The following is a 20,049-nucleotide window of genomic DNA, read 5'->3' as shown; positions in this document are numbered from 1 at the left end:
CAATAAGACATTGACAAAGACATTTTATGCTAATAAGAGCAGCATTAATAATTGATTGGACACTAGCTCTTGATAATACTTAGTGCTGACTATTTTAGTATACTAAATGCTTAAGAAATGACGTGGATAGTTTTGATCGTATTCTTAGCACTCCTTGCTAGTCAGTATTACAATATTTCCTGACAAATATTATGATATTTAACAAATGAATTTGAACTTTTCATTAGCTAAGATACCGCCATGCTGTAAAACGAGATGCTTACTCGCTGCTTGCATGACGGTCAAAAAATAACCTAATTTTGATTTATTCGGGCTTACTTCCACCAAAACTTACGATTACACATATTATGTAAAACTGAGTAAAATGCAAGCAAACTGTTTATTGACTTCCTTCGAGCACGTGCAATCGTTAAATATATAATAAGTTATCAACCAATCTATAGTTTCACATTGTTTTAAGTGAACATGAAAGGGGTTAGCTTTCAATTGTACTTTAGGCATACCTAACGTAGTTTTAAATATTCTGTGTGGGAGAAAACTTTTTTCTCAGTTTTTCACATTTTGTAAAAGCAAAATACAAAAAGTCTTGCCGTCAATCAAGGGTATCGGTCGTTCATATCTATAGATCAAAAACCATTTTTTGAATTAAATGTCATGCGTCATGTTCTGTCAGAACAAAATCCGATAATAATAACTAGGTAAGATTTCAGCCTTTTCAAATGTGTTATGTAAACTTGTGTTTTTGTATAATGTGCATTTCTCACTTTATACTTTATCATTAAAAACGCCCGCAATTGATTGGAAGCACGCGCTCCTGATAACTAGAAATATTGCTGACTGTTTGATCCCCTAAACGCTAAATTTTGGATATAGCTGGTGTTTTTATTGTTAATACTTATAAAGAGTGTAAAACCAAATTAACTGTATTCTTGACTTCAATTTGATATTAAAAACTGGCATGCTGCAAGCCCGGATGCTTACTGCTCGGATCCTAGTGATGATAATGTGATGAATTAACCAGTTCACAGTATTATTTTACTCTATACTTACCCGTGGGCAGTCGTCCCTCATCGGCAGTGCTCAACGCAATGGCAAATTGGGCAGCATAATAGGTTATCATTATTTGTAGCCGTGGTGCGGGCAGTTTTACGTGCAATATATAGATCACTGCAGCGAGCGCATCGGATATGATAAACAGAGCAGCGCCTAAGGCAGCGAAGAAGGCCAGGAAACTCTTGACGTGCAGAGCACGTGCCAACGAACGCCAGAACATGATGGCAATCAGCGTACAATAGATGAACACACCGATTAAATGTGCAATATTCAAATGCCCGATCACGAAGTAGATCAAACTGATGGCCGGTATATAAATACAGACTCCAATTATAACCTTCAGCGGACGCCAGCCGAAAGCGCACATATAACAAATTTGTGTCACACCAAAGCAGGCCATGCCCAAGGCGAATAACAACAAATTCAACATGATATCACCAGCGCAGGAGAACATTAAGCCTATTAAAATCAATTGGGATTGTCTATAGTTCTTTTTGATCGAAAATCCCTTGATCGAAACATAAAACATCAATGCCATTATGGGCAAGCATCGCAGCGTAGTTGTCCATAGTGTCCACACTTGATCTTGACGCACCAACGAAAAATAAAGCACCAAACTTATATAAAACGGGACTAGCTTTAGGAATTCAATAGCGAAAAAACGCAGGTTGTAGTACATGATTATTATTTTCGCAGGAGCTCAAGAAAGCTGCCGTTTACAGAAAAAAGGAGTAAATTTAATAAAAGCAGTCATTGAATCATTCATAGTTTTAAAGAGAAAGGATTACCTCTCTAATTGGGCATTACGTAGTTATAAATCGTATCAAGAGTTTAGAAAATTTCAAATTTTGTATTACAATGGAGACTTTTTTTGTTTATTTTTTGCTAGTTCAAATTAATATGAAAATTCAAAATTGAAAAAGCACAGGCTCAGCATCAGAAAGATACATAAGGCATTAATCATGGCATGGTTAGTCAAAACCACGGCTAAACGCTTGAAAACCCCTAACCCCAACATCGCGACATTCTAAACGGCGTTAAGCTGAAATTGTAGGCAGGCTGATGAGAGAGTATATCATTCATTGGGCTGTCACACGAAATCTCAAAAATAACAAAAACTAGCCTACACTGTGAAAAAACATTGTACGTTTGAAGCGTGTTATGTAGTAGCATGCCTAACCTGATATACAGTTTAAACCAATTTCTAGCAATGAAAAGCAGCAATAATTGATTGGCCACACAAGCTCCATGCAGCAATAAAAGGGGCTGCTTCTTATAGTAAAAGCCAAACAATGAAGTGGATACTCTGGATCACATTTGTAGCACTAGCTGCGGAAAGTAAGCATTGGGGCTGTGCATTACATATATAACGTGCATTAACTAAATTAATGTATATTCTCGATTTTTAATTAGGAAGTGTGCCAGCATGTTGTAAAAATGGTTGCCTTTTACTTGAATGTGTAGATGTTACAAATTAAAATTGTAAATATTTTTATTTGGATTTAGTTGCATACTGAATTACTGAATAAATGCAATAGAAAGAAATTTTGAGCAAATTGCAAAGAATTTGTTAACTTAGAACATATGCAACCATTAACAATTTGTAAAACATGTATTAGCAAGCGGCCGAGTCCAATGTACAATTTCTTTATGATGCTCAAATGATTTTGAAAGCTTTTACCTCTCATTTGATGTGTTTTCGGCATAAGTTATTAATTTTGAAATTTGCTGTGTGACAGACAGCCAGAGCAAATCAAGTTTCCGATTTTGACAGCTGGGCTGATTGAGCCGAGCAGGTGAAATTAAAGAAGAAATAAAAGATGACATTGCATAAAATGCGATTGTTGATTACTCAAAGGATTTGATTTCCAAGTATTGACGGCTGCCTGGAGAGTTCATGAAATGTAGTTAAAGTGCTGTTGCTTACATTTCCGGCTTTCCGGCTTTAAGACTGCTTCAGCCCTCCTGTCCTTTGGCCTCTCTAGTCGAAAACCAAAAACCAGACAAAGCCCCAACTAACAAACTAACAACAAAAACCCACAAATATGCCGAAACGTTTGCGCATTCGACATGCCAGTTGCCCACAGTCGACAGTCGACAGTCGGCAATCAGACAGACTGAAATTGGAATGGGATTTGCTTAACATCCACCACTCCGCACCACTTCCCCCCAGCTAACCCTTGACAGGCGCTTCATTGTCGCTATCATTGTTGTCAAGCGAGTCTAAAAACCAAGTTCGCGTTGGGGGGGGGGGGGGGACAGCAGAAGGCTACAACTTTTACGCACGTTTCTCGCTCATATGTCAAATCTGGTACTCTTTTTTTTTTGGGGTATTTTTTCTTTTGTTTTGTATTGGATTTTGACATTTGGTTGGTGCCCAAAAATGTTTTTACATGATGAAGGGTTTCATTTGATTTGGTTGGTTTGCCATTTTTCTGGTTTCACCGCCTGTTACACTTGTTGTTCTTGTTGTTGGGCAGCTGAATGTTGATGTGTGTCTGTATGGGAGCACAGCGTCTGACTCCATGTAGTCACATGCACATTGCCGGGCAGAGCAAATGAAAAATCAACATTAAACATATGCTCTAGTTGAGTAAATCGCTTAAATTTCCATATGGCAATGGGTAAAAGGACTGCCTGCATAGAATAAAATGTGGGGCAACAATCGACGAGATGGCCAACTAAATAACTGAATGGGAAATGTAAATACTGAAACAATATATGTCTGACAATAAGTAAAGCTCTCTAGCTGAATGGGAATCTATTTATTTCACATTTTATACACTCTATTCAAGCTGTCACCCTGCTTCACATGCAGGCTGTTGGGCTGGATATCATCCAAATGCTATAAAGATATATAAATCTAATTGAATATTTCGCTAAATCTAGAATAAATTTAAAATTGTGAAGATATGAGTGCCAGACAATGTGTCCAATTCAAGGGTATTTAATAGTCGATACTCCAACTGTAATCAGTTTCTTTTTAGTTGTTATATATAAATACATTTGCAGCTTTTGGCTGCTGCATTTGCTTCAATCCAATTTCACTTAGAGCCAAAACGAAATGCTGCACAGCTGTTGCCACGGCTTATTCGTGCAACATCCCTAAGCGATCCCTTTGCATATTGCAGTAGTAGCTACAACCTGTAGATGGCTGAGAGGTGACTTTGGTTTTAAGAGCTTGCATATGCAAATGTCCTGGCACATTGAAATCAATTTCGCATGAAGGCAAAAAGTCAAATGGCGCCATATGAGATTCCACATGCAAACGCTTCAATGAGCGGCGGCTCCTTTTGCCAAAAGGTTAAATGAACCGGAAGTGTTTTATGCAGCAAAAGATGCAATTATTTATATGGCTACATCAACTGTGCGAGTGTGGGTCGGTATTTGCGTTTGTATGCCTGGGCGAATGGCAACAAACGTGCAGAGCTTTTGGCATTTGCATACAGAGCGCGCAAATATGAGAAGCCAAGTCAAATTCTCCATTTAGTGGATAGCTGCCACTTTAATACCCTTTACCCAGTTTCTGCAGCGGCCATATGTGCTCTGAGTAGACATTTTTATTCCATTAATAGCATAATGTTATATTTTATTAACTGCAGACAAGTATCGAGCATAAAAATTGAGTCTTAAATTAACATCTTCGAATTCTATTCAGGCTACATATTTATGATAGTCCAAAGTTTGACCCGGGGTAGCTGCTAGCTCAGCTCACTCAACTGGTGGACATTGAGTTGTTAATTCCACAATTTTGTTTTCTATGCGCGTCATGGTCTCCTGCTTCCTTCTCCATCGCCTCCATGCTCCGGGTGGAGCCGGTCTGCATTGCACTTAAGTGCTTTAGCGTTTTGTGTGGCATTGTGTTTGGTTGACAGAGCAGCTCAGCTAAAAGGCTGCCGGACAGACGTGTCAGCCTCCAGCTAAAAGTCATTAGTTGCAGTCAACGTAAACAGGACTCTGGACAACAGTTTCCTAGAGTGAGAAGACAGCAGTCCACTGCTGGTTGCCACTGTTGCCGCTGACAATGATTTCCGCTGTGGCATCTTTTCTGCAAAAAGCCTGTGCGCAGAATATGCGCTTGCAACTTAATTTGCTAATGTGCCACATGCAAGCAAATATGCAGCAAAGCTTTGAAAAGGACAACAATCAAATGCAGTGGGCAGCTGAAACATTTACAAAGTTAAATATTTGAAGAGCTAAAGGGAGCTCTTATTATATAACATTATACCCTTGTAGAGTGTATGATAAGTATATATTCTCCAGATGAGCATCAATAGCCAACTCTTGATATAGACAGGTCCGCCTGCCTGCCTGTCCGCCTGTCTTTTTCTTTGCTTGAAACTGGGCCGTCTTTCTGTTGCAGAAATCGTTAGGATTGGATCTCTATAGCTCTATAGCTATCATATATGTAAAATCGTATTAGCGCCAGAGCTCCACATCATATAGCTGCCATTTAATCGGATTCTTGTATGAAAAACCTTCTTCTTTTCGAATATAGCTCGATCAAACCACGTATTAACTAGTTGAACTAAGCTGATTATTATGTATGAGCCAAATCTGGTCAAGATCTCCCTACTATATATAAGCTTTATTAAATAGCTCGCCAGGAAGAATACCAAATGGGTAACTCGCAAACTATTGCATACTTCCCTCAACATTCTGCTGGTGTTTTTTTTGTTTTTTGATTTTGGTGCTTAAGCTTGCCGGTACTCGTGTACTTTACTGCTTTAACATATATAACATATGCATATATAACAATTGTGAAGTAATTAAACTAGTTATGCCACATGTTAGCTGATACATGTAGTCAAAGTTGTAATTGCAACATGACAGTCAGCCCAGCCCCCAGGCAAACTGTGCTCCTAAGCGGACAGCATGCAATTGACTATTGTCAATTGAAAAGTTGCACTACCCCTTGCCCCTGGGCTGTTAGATAGGTTTAAGCCATGGACTATGTTGCTTCACTTGCCACAACTTTTCTAATTTTCTGCTGCTGTGTTTGAGTGACATTTTACGCACCAAAACTTTTGTTTAGCGCAAGTTTAACAATGTTTTGCTCTTGTTTTTGTTTTAGTTGCTCTTATTGTTATTGTTGCTATTGTAACTCATTGTGGTTAAGTGGTTTAACGCGCTTTTCACACTTACGAAATAAGTAGTTCAGCAAAGTTCAGCGGTTGACTCGCTGTTTACATGTGGCACTTTGTTACTTGATAAAAATGTATTTTACCCACAAATTTTATCAATCTGTACTTTGGCTGCCTTTGAATGTGTCATTATCAACTAATAAATTGCATAACTTTTGTCTTTGACCACATTAGCGGGAGTTTTTAAAAAAAATTTCATATTTAATATATTATTTTATTTTCAAACAACTGTAATTAAAACCACAATAATAAAATGTTGAGCTGCAATTTAAAATTATTTTCAGATCAAACAGTGTTCAATACACAAAATTAAAAAAAAAAAAAACAAACAAATAAAAAACACTGTACAACAAATTTTTCTGCTCAAACATTTTAGTAAATAAAATAAGGAAATTATTTTAGCGAATTGTTTGGATTATCAAAGAATAAATCAGCTAACATTTTCCCAAATAAGAAATCGGGTTCTGTTCATTATAAGTTATCAAAATTTAAATTTAAAATTTTATATTTATAGTTGCCCGTTGTACTGAAAATATGACAAGCCGTAAATATTTTCAAACACAAGTTGCGGGCTAGATTTGAGATCTACTTAAATATTGCATCTACCAAGCTAACAATACTTGGAATCGTTAACAAGTTCTTTATTGTAACAACAAAAGCTTTGATTAATGGTTTCAAAAAAGTGGTTATCACATTTCAAGCCGCTTCGATTTAAGGCCTTTTTTATTGACTATGGGCACAGAAAGAATAGCATAATGAATTTATATTTCCTGCACTTTGCGTCTTATTTACATTTATTTTGTTGCGTGCTGTAACTCACTTGCGATGATAAATTTCGGTGGGCGCACAATGAACCCCTGCTGAACATGTTGCCTGAAGCACAACCGCATGAATTGCAACAAAATAAGTCAGAAGCAAATAGAGACACATATTTAAAAGCTTCAGTCATACACAGAAGCCTGCCACATAGTCGCACACATAATGGGTATTTGTGTCTACTAGTTATGGTCTAGTGCTTGTGCGAATGCGATGGATGTGGTCGTGTGTTGGCCAGAAACGCTTTGGCAGAATCAGCTGTGGAGTTGGCATTTTTTTTTTTTGTATTTGGGAGCAGGCAACCAAACCTCTTGGTATTGGGCAACCGAATAATGTAACCCCAAACCAACCGTCCGGAAAAAATGTATCCAGCAACAGTCACTTCTCACGAGTGCCACCACTCTTCACTGCACTCGGTCCTGTCTAACATATGATGCTGTTACGGTTTCCGGTCCAAGGGAAAATTTGTAATGTACTCAGTGGGGCAGAAGGCTCGGCGCCGGCTCCAGCTCCGGCTCGTAGCTGCGCTTCGGCACGGCACTGTGGTAGCCCCCACATGAGTTACGGCCGCACATTCGTAATGATTATGTTGCAGCTGCTGGCAGACAGGTAGTCGTAGCCTACCTGGACACACTACCACATACATGGGCAGCAATCCATTGTGGCAACAAAGAGAGGCAAACAGCAAGCAGCCTTTCAATTAGCAGCCAAAGTTGAGGTTCCCAAGGACATGGCCTGTCCAAAAAGTGTTTATTAATTTTCCTTTAAATTTCCACGGGTCTATTACCCGCACCAGCAGCAGTTGCCATGGTAAATTGACAAGGTGATGAACAAACTGATGAACAAACTGATGAACTGCGTTACCTGTTTACCACAGAAGATAATCAGCCGACTGATTGTGGCCAAAATCTCTCAAGGCCGAAACAACATGACTTTCTTCGGCTGTTGTTCGTTTGTAAGGTTGTAATTTCATTTGCATGGCTTTTCGGCAGCATTAATCTTGACCTTTGCCATCTGACTGCAAAATAAGTTCAATAACATAGCTAAATATAACACAGATAACATAAGTCAATTCAAATGCAGACCGGCTATTGCATTCAGTTGAAAAAGAGTCTGCCTTTTGGCTTTAAGTATTCACTTTTATTTCCCAATTGTTCAACTGTCCCAAAGTTCGGCTTGATTGCATAATTGTGGAATTGCATTATGATGCATTATGGTAAACCAAAATTGAATGTTTTTTAAAAGTTAAATCGTGTTCAACATAATCACGAGCTAAATAAGGCAGTAATTGTATTGTATAATAAATATTCAAATATTTCACTATTCTACAAAATTAAAGTTTCAGTGGACAAATACAAATACGCAAATACAAATAGACAAATCCAAATAGCTTTCTGTCCATATCTTGTTGAGCTGTTTAAAACAAAAATTTCTCGACTCGCAATTTTATCAGTCTATTTTATTGAAAATTTACCTAGCATCTCTTTGTTGTCATAAATAACAATAACAAATAACCCCAATACAAACAATAGAAACTGAATTAGTAAGCAATTAAACCGACATCGTCAAAAATAATATTTGGCTTAGTATACATAAAGTCTCATAGAGCTGAAGTATTTAAAACTTGGACACTTGACTGGCAAACAAAATGAAATTGCTTGCTTCATGGACATCGCACTGTCAATTTGACAAATTGCATCAATAATTAATTGACCCCTACCTGCAGCTCTTTCTCTATGTTTGGTAGACATATCTCCCCAGCGGGAGATGGAATTCGTCAAACCTTTGTCCCGCAACACAACTCAACTCAACTCAATCCAATAACAAATACAATAAGGCTGTCGGGTCACTGCAATCAAATCAGCCACAAAATAGGTTCACAGCGGTCGATAGTCACTCGAATCACTTTCTGTTGGCCAATGCCAGACGCCACTTGCTTAATCCAAGTAAATTCAAGTATTTTCTATTTTGACTGTATGCTCACATAAGACTTACATTTTAATACATTTTGCAATCGAGTCGCCATTCAATTTTCCGGTCGAATAATAATTACATGTGATAAGTAAAATGGGAAAAAACAAAAATATTTACAACGTTCAAATTTAATACTAATTAAACGTTTAAAATAATATATAAACTTTTTTTTAAAGTAAGAACTCGTCAGACGACTAGCAAATACTCTTTATCATAATCTGCGGTATCGTATGTAGCGACCGCAGATAAAACGCGACATGTTGTTATCTGAAAAAGGGCAAATGAGTGGCTTTTCGCAACTACACAACTTTGTCACGCTTGTTTTGAATTAATTATTGCGATGTCCACAACGAAATGCAAGCACATTTTCATGATGCGTTCATTTTAGAATATTTATACCCAGAGAGATCCATCTGGAAGCACATAAATTGCAAATGTGCAACGCTTGCGGTGATTGCCTTGACTGGCTGGACATAAAAAAAAGTGTCATTAGCATGCCATGAATGCCAAAATGTGAACGAAAAAAGCTAAGGGCCCATTGCAGGACCAGAAAGCTACATGTGAGCCATTGTGGTTGGGAGTACATTTAAGTTGTCGCTGACATACTCAAGCTTAGAGACTTTACAAGGACTGTCCTCTGGCTTAACTTATCACAAATCAGAAACAATTCATATTTATTTACAGAGAGCTTAAAAAGAATTTATGAACAGCAGCAATGCAAATAATATGTCAAGAAAACTTAAATCGAATAATTGCAAGAGCTTAGGCAAATAATTAAGGCAGGATTTAGATGGATAAAAATCTATCTTTTTCCATTATTATTAAAGTTTTACGGCTTTGCTGATCTATTCCTTATTTTTGTAAGACTTGTGGCCTTTGGTCGGCCTGCATATTATGTGTTTTAATTAAAACTATTAAATTGTGATAAATTTCTACGCCTGCATGCGAAAGTTCTCTTTGATAAAGTGCTTAATTTATGATGTCTCTTAGGAGTAAAATGTTGCTAGGAACATTTTAAGATATGTGACTTGGATTAATTCGTAATTATTTAACATGCGCTGACAAAGTTATTTCGCTTACTCTTCTGGCATGTAATTTCCCAGAACTTTGCTCCTTAAATGTCTTGTCGCAGGGCTCAGGGCGGGACGCAAAAAACTTTGCTCATTTCGAGCGTCACTCATACGCCTCGTGTTCGGCGTTGTCAAAACTTCCGGCATGCCAGCATTTTAATTGAAAGCAAAAATAACTGGCACACCTCAACATAAGTAAAGTAACTTGTTGCTTCTTGTGCTTTCTCCTGGGGCACATCATTCTGCCTTTGTGGATGCAGTCAACGCAGTTTACATTTGGCCGTAAATTATCAAGTGACAAATCGCTTGTCTGTACATATGTTCTATGCTCTGCCAGTTGTTTGTTTGTGCTTGAAAGCGGCAACACGACAAGCTTGACATGCAACAACAACAAATACAAGCGAACACTTCAACACGCAACAATTGACACGTGTGGGGCCCACCCAAAGCATCACAGTCCTAGACGCATAAAGAATGGCTTTGGGCATGTATGTGCTGAATATGAAACACAATTACTTAATTGACACGGCTTACTAATCGGGTGGCCAATGGCTTCTGTCTGTTAAATATTCATACTAAGCTTGTAACAAACGTTGAAAGAAACTTGTCATTATATTCTTACCTTCTAAGTCCATTAAACAAAATACGCCCTGGATTAAATAAAATGTAATCTGTGCAAAACTGAATTAAGACTATTTTCATATATCCTTTGAATAAAGCGAGTAATTTTTGTATTAATATGAATTTAAATACTCTATGTTTCTGTGTGCTTCAAATATAACATCTGAGTTGATAATATTCCCAATATTTAAGTAGCTTCGATAAGAATATATGTTGAATGAATTGTACGCTTCAAAATTGTCAACAAATATAAAAAAGTAATACACATATTAATCAATTTTTTGTTTAACATTTATTATTTATTAAATATTTCAGTTAATTGTAAAATGCATTCTGTAATTTGCATTGAAATTAAAATATGTATTTTAATTGGTTTTTATTGATAGCTGCATCAATGTTTAATACTTGGCTGCGACGGCTTTTTTGCTCACCATTTACTTAACAATTCACATTTATTATTAATATAACACATTTATATATATATATATATATATATATATATATGTATATATATGTATGTTTGTATTTATGTATGTTTGCCAATTGATATATGATTTTACATTTATTTGACTTGAAGTTTGAAGCTTGCGACATTCATTAAAAACATTTTAATTTTGTGAATTGTAATGCACAATTAATTATATAACTTCGTATTGGCCATTAAAATCATAAAATATTTTAATATATTTGCAATTTTATTTTACGATACTTATCTTAAAAGGTTTTTATTTTATATGCTTAGCTAGAATTTAACACACAACAAACATATATAGATTTTAACCTTGTTCTTAGATTTCTACACGTTTCTTCATGACTTTTATAAATATGCCTAACTTATGATCAAACTTTCAAATTCATTCAAACATTTATTTTGAATATTTGGTAGTTTTGTCTGCGACTTTTTACTTATGAGTCTTTCACAAAGATTTTACTACATATCATTTCTAGACAAATTGTATATTTTATATCGTATTTTGTCATTAACTTAGTTGCATTTTTCATTCGTATTCGTTTTCTCGTTTGCATTGGAAAAACTGTCTTAAATGAGTTTATAGATTATTATTTAACACACGCCTTACAAATTAGTTCTTTAATTACATATACTTAAGATTCTATTAAACATTCAGTGCCTTTAACATTTTCTTTAAGCCTATAATTAATATTTATTTGGCATTATGTTTTTTCTTTTAGTTTTTGTTATTATACTTTAAATTCAATTTAGTGTTTTGTGCCGTTTCAGAATTCAGTTGAAACCCCTGCTTAAGTGACAAAAAAGATTGCAATTTAAAATTGCGCCTCGTTTTTCCACATGATTTACCACACAGCTTGTGCTTTTGAGTATTATATTTATATTCAAATATATATGTATATATATTTATATATATATTCATATTGAGGTTACCCACAAAAAACATTTGATGTGCCAACATTTATCTTGATGCATTTTTTTCTTGTCTCTACTTTTATTATATTCTATTTATTTGCTTTTTTCGTAGACCAACTAACAGATATTACGTATACGCAGTGCAACTTTTTATATATGACAAACCAAAAGTACACAAAAATCGCTGACATTTTTTTGAAAGCTTAATTTACAGGATAGCACATAGCTTGAGTTGCAGTAAAACGATTTGAGAGAATAGTGGTGTGTCATCCTCTGGCAACATCGCCTGACATAAACTTTCAAAAGTGGGGCTCAGGGTCAACAAGACTTTGAATACTTTTGGTTCTCTACTATTTTAGTGCTTCTTTTTGTTTTTATTTGTAGTTATGCTCTCCTTGCTTCACGTCATGCCCAGCATTTGTTACTCTAAATTTCCATTTGCTTTTATGCTAAGTTAAGTTCTACAGTCAAAACACTTTGAAAGCGTGTCGAGCAGATTTGGTTTTTCTAAAGCGGCTTATATATCTACGTTAATTGGTTTTTCATAAAACAGTGTCAAGCCTTAAACACGTAATTTATAATATTGAAACTCACATCAAAGTAACGACTAGCAAATTATTTTATCTCTAAGCATTTTCACTTGCATTGCTTTGCGCCTAAACGTGAGTGTGACCGTTTATTTAAGACATTTTTGAAATTGCATTTTTCCGAAAATTGAGCCACAAAGAAGGTAGATTTCATTTGCTTAGAACTTGTCACTCTTTATCCGGCTAATAGTCTAAGCTCTGGTTTGAGCCACCAACTAAATTTCAATAAAATGTCTATGCAAACAACTTTGAAACATCCGTCAATTTGGTAAAATTTGACTCCTGCCCCTTAACTTGTTTTCCAGCAGCTGTCAGTCGATCGACAAATATTTCTCTCGGCTTGCTGTGGCCTACACAAAACCCATCAATGTCAGCTTAGGCTTATTTTATTTGGCTCAATATTGTTTGCCAGTTTTGTTCTTTTTATTTTTAGTTGGGTAAATTATTTTCTTTGGTTTTCAGCATTTTACTTTTGTTTTGCTGCCATTTACCTTTTGTTGTGGTTTTGTGCTGACATTTTTCCGCGCAATTGAACCAAAAATTGGCACAACAAATTTAATTCCAACGACAACCGAGTGAAGCGAAGCAATTGTGCGACAGTTAGACGCAGAATTTTGAAATTGAAATCGAGGTGACGCATATAGCCGACCCATAAGGAGTATGCCGGCGTTTTAATGGATTCGCCCGACTCCCTGCAAGGCTGTGCAAATATGCGAAATGGCGCAGCGAATGCTGCGAATGTAAAGCGGTAAAAATAAAAAAATATGTTTAGAATTGGTTGTCAACGCCTTTGGGGCCTGCCTAGATGCGGCTCAGTCACACCCACTTAGATACACACACACACACACACGCACACACACACGCACACACACATACAGACACACATACGCACACTTACAAATTTGATATCAAGCGATTTGAGAAGCTGCTTCAGCCCACTGCTTGGGGCACTGTTGTGCTCTACCCTCTCCCCCTGGCGTCCCTGCGCGGCAATTTTCGCATCGTTGTCACTTTATTTGGCATTTATCAGCACTTTTCGTGCCACACAGTACGACTAACAGCAACTCCCACACGCCAACATACGCCCATACTCTAGAACTTTGCACTTTCAGCTTTGTAGTTTATGTCACATTCCCCGACACTGTGTTGTCGTCGATATCCTTGCCACTCTCGAAGACCAGCAACTGCGCCTAGAAATGTGTTTCGAAAATCTGTAAAATACGTAGAAATACTTTAGAATGCAGAATTTGGCAATTTCATATATGTATGCTAGCAAGTATCAAGTTTACAAAAGCAACAAATTGGTTTACATTAATTTTCGAGTTTCAGTTCTTTCGAGCTACTTATACGCCCAGATAGATGTGTTTCTTAAAGCAGCTTATGCCAATTTGTCTGCCAACTTATGGCGCCAACTTGGCAGAGCAGGGCAAAGCGCCTTAGAGGCAAATACGTTGCTCCTGGCAATACTTGCGACAGCCTGACAAATGTTTCACTGTCCAAAATGTTCAGGTCTGGAGCAGTGCGGAGCAAATTTTCTGACGCAGCCTCGACTTGATGGCCATGTCATGGCGTGTTAATCGCCACTGTCAAGGCAAAAAGGCAAATGAGCAGCAACAAACGCAAATATAAATAAATATGAACAAATTCCAACAGACACGCCCACACTTGGCGTCCAGCACCCGCTGGCTGCAATTAGCATTAGCTACTTGTTGCAGCTTATTCAGGGTCACGGGTGCGGCGCTCCTTTTCTTGTTTGACTCGCATTCATAATAAACTCGCATAACGTATACGCGACATTGACATTCTGCTGGCTTGTCTATTAAAATTTTAATTACATTTCATATTTTCAACAAATTAAAGATAATTAATTATCACTTTGCACTCGAAAGCTGGGCAACCCAACACAGAAAAGAAACATTTTAATGCAGTAAAAAAAGTTTTCCCATATGTTAAGAGTGTAAATATTAAATATATTTCGTTAGCAGCTCTTAAGACTTTAAATTAAATTCTGGTTTTAATTATACGTAAACCTTGTTAGTAAAAAATATCAAACTTTGTTAAACCCTTTACAAAAGCACGAGTTTTTACCAAAGAAAAAAACTAGTTTCTATATATAGATTATTGCATCACATTGCCTTCTTTAGCACACACGAGCATTTCAGCTGTGTTTTGATTACATTCCTGTATTTTTAATTTCATTTTCAATCTCGTTCAAGTGCACACACACACACACACACTCTCTCACACACACCTAGGTGCATACCCAGAGTGTAATATGTGGCATGTGCGCCAACACCCTGATGAAAGATTCAGCTTAATTTATTTTTGTGCTTTAAACTTTTTAATAATTCTTGGCTGAATTTTGTTATTTTCAGCCCTTCACTGACTATTAGCATATGTGGTAGGCTTTTTGATGTGAGAATGCTAAAATTAATTGAAATGCCAAAAATAATGAATAAATTCCTGGGGGACATGTACGCAAAGGCAAACACCAAAATAGATATAGACATAAATATAAATACAATTGCATAATTTTAGGCGTCGACTCACGTCGTCATTATTAATTTGCAATTTGCCTTAATGTCAAATTGATCAGGTGTTGTAAGGTATTTGGTTAGGCACAAAGTAATCTGTTAAAAGAAGAATTCCTCATATTTCAATATGATTTGCATAAAGAATTCTTTTTCGTCACAGCTCTAAAGTGTAAAATTACAACAAAAAATACATTTTCATTAAAATTACGCCGTACCAACATTTTAGCCGGAATCTTTAATGACAGCTCACAGCCAAAATGAAGACGAACTTAAGCCTCCATTGTTGATAATTGAAATGAAATGAATTTTCTAGCCAGCAACAACTACATATAAGAGAAACAGAGCTGCGACCCAAAACAAAGGTAAACTTCGCCTTGAGCCTTCAATGTTTCGCAGTCCTTTAGTTGCCTAGAACAAAGTGTGCAGAGTCCGGGAACTGGATCCGGGCAACTACCTTTAATGCCACTTTATTAAGTATTCATTATTGTCAACTTGGATTGTGGGTTGCGGGTTGCGGGTTGCAGGTCTGCGGCTGGTAGTAAGCCCAGCCCAGCCGAGCCGAGGGCGACAGAGTTGACCAAGTTCTGTGTGGGTGCGTGTGCGTGCGCCCGCTTGAAGCCTAGTTGTGGTCCGTTGCGGAGAACTACATCTGCTCGGGTGGAACATTAATTGCCAGCGGCACATTGATGTTTATGTAATTAATTTTAATTGCAGCACTTTTCTCCATCCCATTCTGGGTGCTAAAAGTTTCTTTTTATTGTTTTGTTGTTTTGTTTGCTCTTTTACAGTTTTATTATGAGCAACATTTGTTTTCATGTTTGGAGTTGACAAAGTGCTCGGTGGCCGTCCAACGAAATCAATAATAATGGCAATAAAATATTTAGCTACTCGGCACACGGGTCGTATGCGCAATAAATAAATCATTGAGCATACGGCTAAACACAAAAGAAGCCGGGCAACCTATGAGCTCATGCGATATCTGGCTTAAAGAATTGTTGGAATAGAGCATATAAAGCACGCCTTTCGCATACCCTGTATTTACATAATATATAATAGTATTTTATAGTTCCGCCTTGATACTTTAATTTCGTCTACTTTTTCTATGACCTCGGCCCAGTGTGCAGCACTTGCCACCTGTCAGCTCAATTTTCTAGCCAAAAATTACAGTCTTAATAGGCAGCTCATCTCATTTAGCTGCGCTGCGTCTCTTGCCCTGAGTGGTATTTAACTTGTCTCAATTAGAGGCCGACAGAAACGAACTGTTTTCCATGTTGGTGGCAACTGGCCAAGGCCCTTAGGCTCTATGGCACATGCAGACAAGACATGCACAACCTGCGAACGTGCTGGCGAATGTTCTTTTTAATGAATCGCATGCTAAGTATAGCAAACGGACGCAATGCCAAATTAAATGAGTTGGTAATTAGGCTGGCAGAAAACAGCCGAAAAAAAACAAAAATAAATAAAAACGCAAGGCAAGAAACGCAAGAACATAAACATAACGCTCCAGCTGAAAGTCATTGCTACGAGGAATGGGTGGCTTTAGGGTGGACCAGCGGCAACACTTTGTTTTCCTTGTGACATCATCTTTTCATGTTATTATCAAACTCTAAAATCCCGCCAGAGTCACAGTCTGTCATCACTTTTTATTTTTAAATTATGCGCACACAGCAAAATAATTATTACAAGTGCTGGCAAAGGCATTTAAATATTACAAATGCTAAGTACTTCAGGGCAGGAGAGCATTCAGCACACACGCACACAACACAACTCAATGAAATTTAATGAGTTAAATAGACATCACTTTGAATGCATAAAGCCCGCCGCCAGAAAGTAGACAACGCGTTGGCAACGCCTGTGAAGGACCCAAAAGTAAGCCGATGTATTTTTAAATTTTGCCTATATTAATTACCATAGATTTAAATGACATCAGAAGGTCCATAAGGCAGCAAAATGATGAGTTTATATATAACAACATACATGAGCTGCTAAAGTTGAGCTCGATATCTGAAACGCCCAGCAAGTTAATAAGTGCGTAAGCACGTTTTCGAGATAAATGAAACATTTAAAAAGAATTTGCTGTCCCATTAGAAACATGTTTACTTTAAAAAATATTTTCACGTTTTTGTTTTAGCGCATTCAAATTATTCTGGGCAAAGCATAAACTTATGCATCTGCTATTATTGTTACTTTTTTGCTGCTTCAAAATATTTGTATTTTTTTTTGCAAAAGGCGCTGCGAGTTCATTAAAGGCCAGTTTCACTGTATTTACATAAATGTATATTCTGGACAGCGTGCATGCAAATATTTGTTGTGCCTGTCAACAAAACAGACAAACAAAAAGGCTTCAACAGGCGCCAAGCTCACGAGCACTCAACTCGACAGGGGAGTGAGAGTTTTTGAGGGTATTTTGCAAACAACTTGAAATTAATTCGTATCAGATTTCACATGCTTATCAGTCCTGTATGAAGACAGCATTATTAGGTAATTATTACAGCTGTGGCAAGCGAAAATATAATCTACTCGAGTTTGCCTGAAGAGCAACTCGAAAGATTTAAATTAAATACATTTAATTACCCTTTCCTTCTCCTACTCTTACTCTTATCCGCACTCTACTTCTTTTATTTTTTAGTGATGCTTCTGCCTTCGACTTATGTAAAGACAACAATCATGCGTGAACCTTAAGGGTAAGTGAATATTTAGAAACATATATATAAATAAGAATCAACGTAAGGGCAATTTAGACCTGGGCAAGAGTTGCCTCCTAGTCTCATATATTTTAGGAAGTTAGCTCGAAGCAAAGGAAAGAATATTCTGAAATATTTGTAGCTCTAAATATCTGACCCAGAACGCGCCTTTGAAATGGACTCAAACTACGTATTTTTGGGCATTCCATTACTTATGAAAGCTGTCTCTTAATTTGGTTGCCGTGCCAAGAGAAATGATGAGCAATTTGCCCGGCGCTATCAAAGATGCTTTGCTCAATGTGGCGGGTAACTTGAACGTTGGAAACTACTCGTCCGAGCTGTCGCAGTCGCTGTCGGAGTCGCAGTCGCTGAATAATTTGTGCACATAAATCTCAAGAGCCCCAAGTCGCTTATGTGTGTAAATTATGTGGCATTATTCAAAATATTAACTTGAAATCGCACAAGGATGACACAGAGCAGGCGCCGAGTGTTGACCTCCTGTGCGCCTCTGTGGCCTTTTGTCCATTTTCAAGTGGCATTCGTAATTTCTGGTTGCGCCCATTATGCTATAGACAAAATTAAATTCTCGATTTTATATAGGTCGCTTTTGTAATATTTTCAGCTTTCCCGCTACTTATGGGAATTGTCACATCTTCCTGCCCCTGACCCCTGCTGTTGTACCCTAGTAAGAGAACGCCTGCGGTTTGTTTGAGAGTTTATAAAATTAATTTGCTTGCGGCATGCGCACAGTGCGTATTAATGTATATATGGACAGGGAAAGCGACCGGGATCAGTTTGAGCCCCAAGCTCGTGCCTCAAAAAATACAGAGAATTTTAATTTTAATTCACTCACAGCGATTAAATAATGTATAAGTTACCCAGCCAGGGATTTTGCGGAAAGATTTGATTGATATGCCAAGCACGTAGAATGGGCAGGGCGAAAAGGAAAGCACGGCGACAAATCGAACAAGCAACCGGAAGTGGGAAAATGGGAAAATGGGAATTGGTAGGCCGACAGACAGGCCCAAATAATACATAATAATAATATCAATGCTCATCACTTGTGGGCGAGAAGGCGACTTTTGAAAATATTGCCAAAGTTTCAGTCCATTTTTTAGCCTATAAAAACTAAATTTAAAGCAATTTCTATTCTAATAGGCGAAAGTTGTGCAAATTTAATGCACAAAGAAATTCACAACTTTTTGAGTAAAGCTAAAATTAGGCAACGATTACTTTGGGCAAAAAATAGTGTCAGGCTGTCGTGCTTAGAGCCTTAAGTTGGATAATAAGCCTTAAATACATACATATTTTTGGTAGCTTTAAGCTTAAATGTAGAATTAAGACTTAAATTTGTAATATATTCGCTTGAGTTTGCTTGGCTTGCGTGAAGCTACAGATTAGTAGGCAAAGAAAGAAGATCGCTTTTCAATACTCAGATTTAAGAGAACTTTCTAAACTTTAACATTAATTACATTAGCTCATATAAAAAAACCGCATATTTAAAAGACGTTTTTATTGGGGTCTTAGCACTCGTTCAAGTTCCGCTACGATTTCATGTTCCAATAATCGTATGAAAAAAAAAACCCTACTTCATCAAACGCCTTTCCATATTCTGAATTGATGTTGTGTGTTACTTTGCTCCAAAAAAAAAGGAAAGCTCTCTCGTAAAATGAATGATTATTTCGCACTCATGTGTGAATACGCACAGCTATATCGAAAAAAAAAAGGAAACCAAAATCCAGACCTGGACTCCCCTGAGCCCTAATGACATACAGGTCGTCTACATGTTGACGAGCTGTCGCTCGTAAAATAAAATAAAATATATATATATACAAAAAATGCTAAAGATGAAATAACAGTAAAGCATAGTTATCAGGTTCAGGGCTGGGGTCCTCGTCTGGCGGCGATATCAATCGCAATCCAGCGCCACGTAGTGCTGCTCCAACTCTGATTAAAATAATGATAATGTGCAGTTCCATTTTTTTTTTTTTCAGCTTTTGTGTTGGTTTTGGCACGATTTTGATTACGTTTTTTTGTGCGCCCGCTTGTTGAGTTAATGTGATTGACTTTCGGCCAAGGAATAGAGCCGCTTTAATTGCGACGGGGACAGCAAAAAAAAACGCGTTAATGACAATTTCTTCACCTCATTTTTTTGTTGTCTGTGATTAGCGAATGTTACAAA

At 37.1% G+C, this 20,049-nt stretch overlaps 2 protein-coding genes and 1 long non-coding RNA gene across 7 annotated transcripts in view; 1 reads left to right on the top strand and 2 right to left on the bottom strand.

The window, feature by feature from the left end:
• The first annotated feature begins 119 nt into the window (after nucleotides 1-119).
• On the top strand, nucleotides 120-2,740 carry LOC115770089. 4 transcript variants are annotated; one of them, XR_004018804.1, is made up of 4 exons: nucleotides 120-160; nucleotides 233-698; nucleotides 2,262-2,391; nucleotides 2,467-2,740. It is a non-coding gene; the product is annotated as an uncharacterized LOC115770089 (long non-coding RNA). The 4 variants fall into 4 exon arrangements; XR_004018801.1 differs by having other exon boundaries at nucleotides 146-160; nucleotides 228-698; XR_004018803.1 differs by lacking the exons at nucleotides 120-160; nucleotides 233-698 and adding an exon at nucleotides 2,182-2,196.
• LOC115770085 (lysoplasmalogenase-like protein TMEM86A) lies at nucleotides 727-2,096 on the bottom strand. Its single transcript, XM_030715195.1, has 2 exons — nucleotides 1,051-2,096; nucleotides 727-991 (listed from the first exon to the last, which is right to left on the bottom strand). Exons 1-2 carry the CDS (start codon nucleotides 1,730-1,732, stop codon nucleotides 978-980), a joined length of 696 nt encoding a protein of 231 aa, XP_030571055.1. The 5' UTR covers nucleotides 1,733-2,096; the 3' UTR covers nucleotides 727-977.
• Nucleotides 2,741-13,107: 10,367 nt separating the features above from the next.
• The window catches only part of LOC115770080 (prolactin-releasing peptide receptor), a 31,930-nt gene continuing 24,988 nt past the window's right edge, over nucleotides 13,108-20,049 (bottom strand). For both annotated transcript variants that reach the window (XM_030715188.1, XM_030715186.1), the window contains exon 3: nucleotides 13,108-13,860. The gene's annotated coding sequence lies outside the window, so the exon portion shown is untranslated. The remainder of the gene's footprint in view (nucleotides 13,861-20,049) is intronic.

This window comes from Drosophila novamexicana, unplaced genomic scaffold (genome assembly GCF_003285875.2).
Source record: "Drosophila novamexicana strain 15010-1031.04,08,12 unplaced genomic scaffold, DnovRS2.1 tig00004555-arrow-pilon, whole genome shotgun sequence".
NCBI lineage: Eukaryota > Metazoa > Arthropoda > Insecta > Diptera > Drosophilidae > Drosophila > Drosophila novamexicana.
The sequence above is the reverse complement of the archived record's forward strand: the minus strand, read 5'-3'. Positions and strand labels throughout refer to the sequence as shown.

Bases quoted from the DNA above. Each gene is read 5' to 3' on its own strand.
- LOC115770085 (XM_030715195.1), bottom strand. From the start codon at position 1,732: ATGTACTACAACCTGCGTTTTTTCGCTATTGAATTCCTAAAGCTAGTC.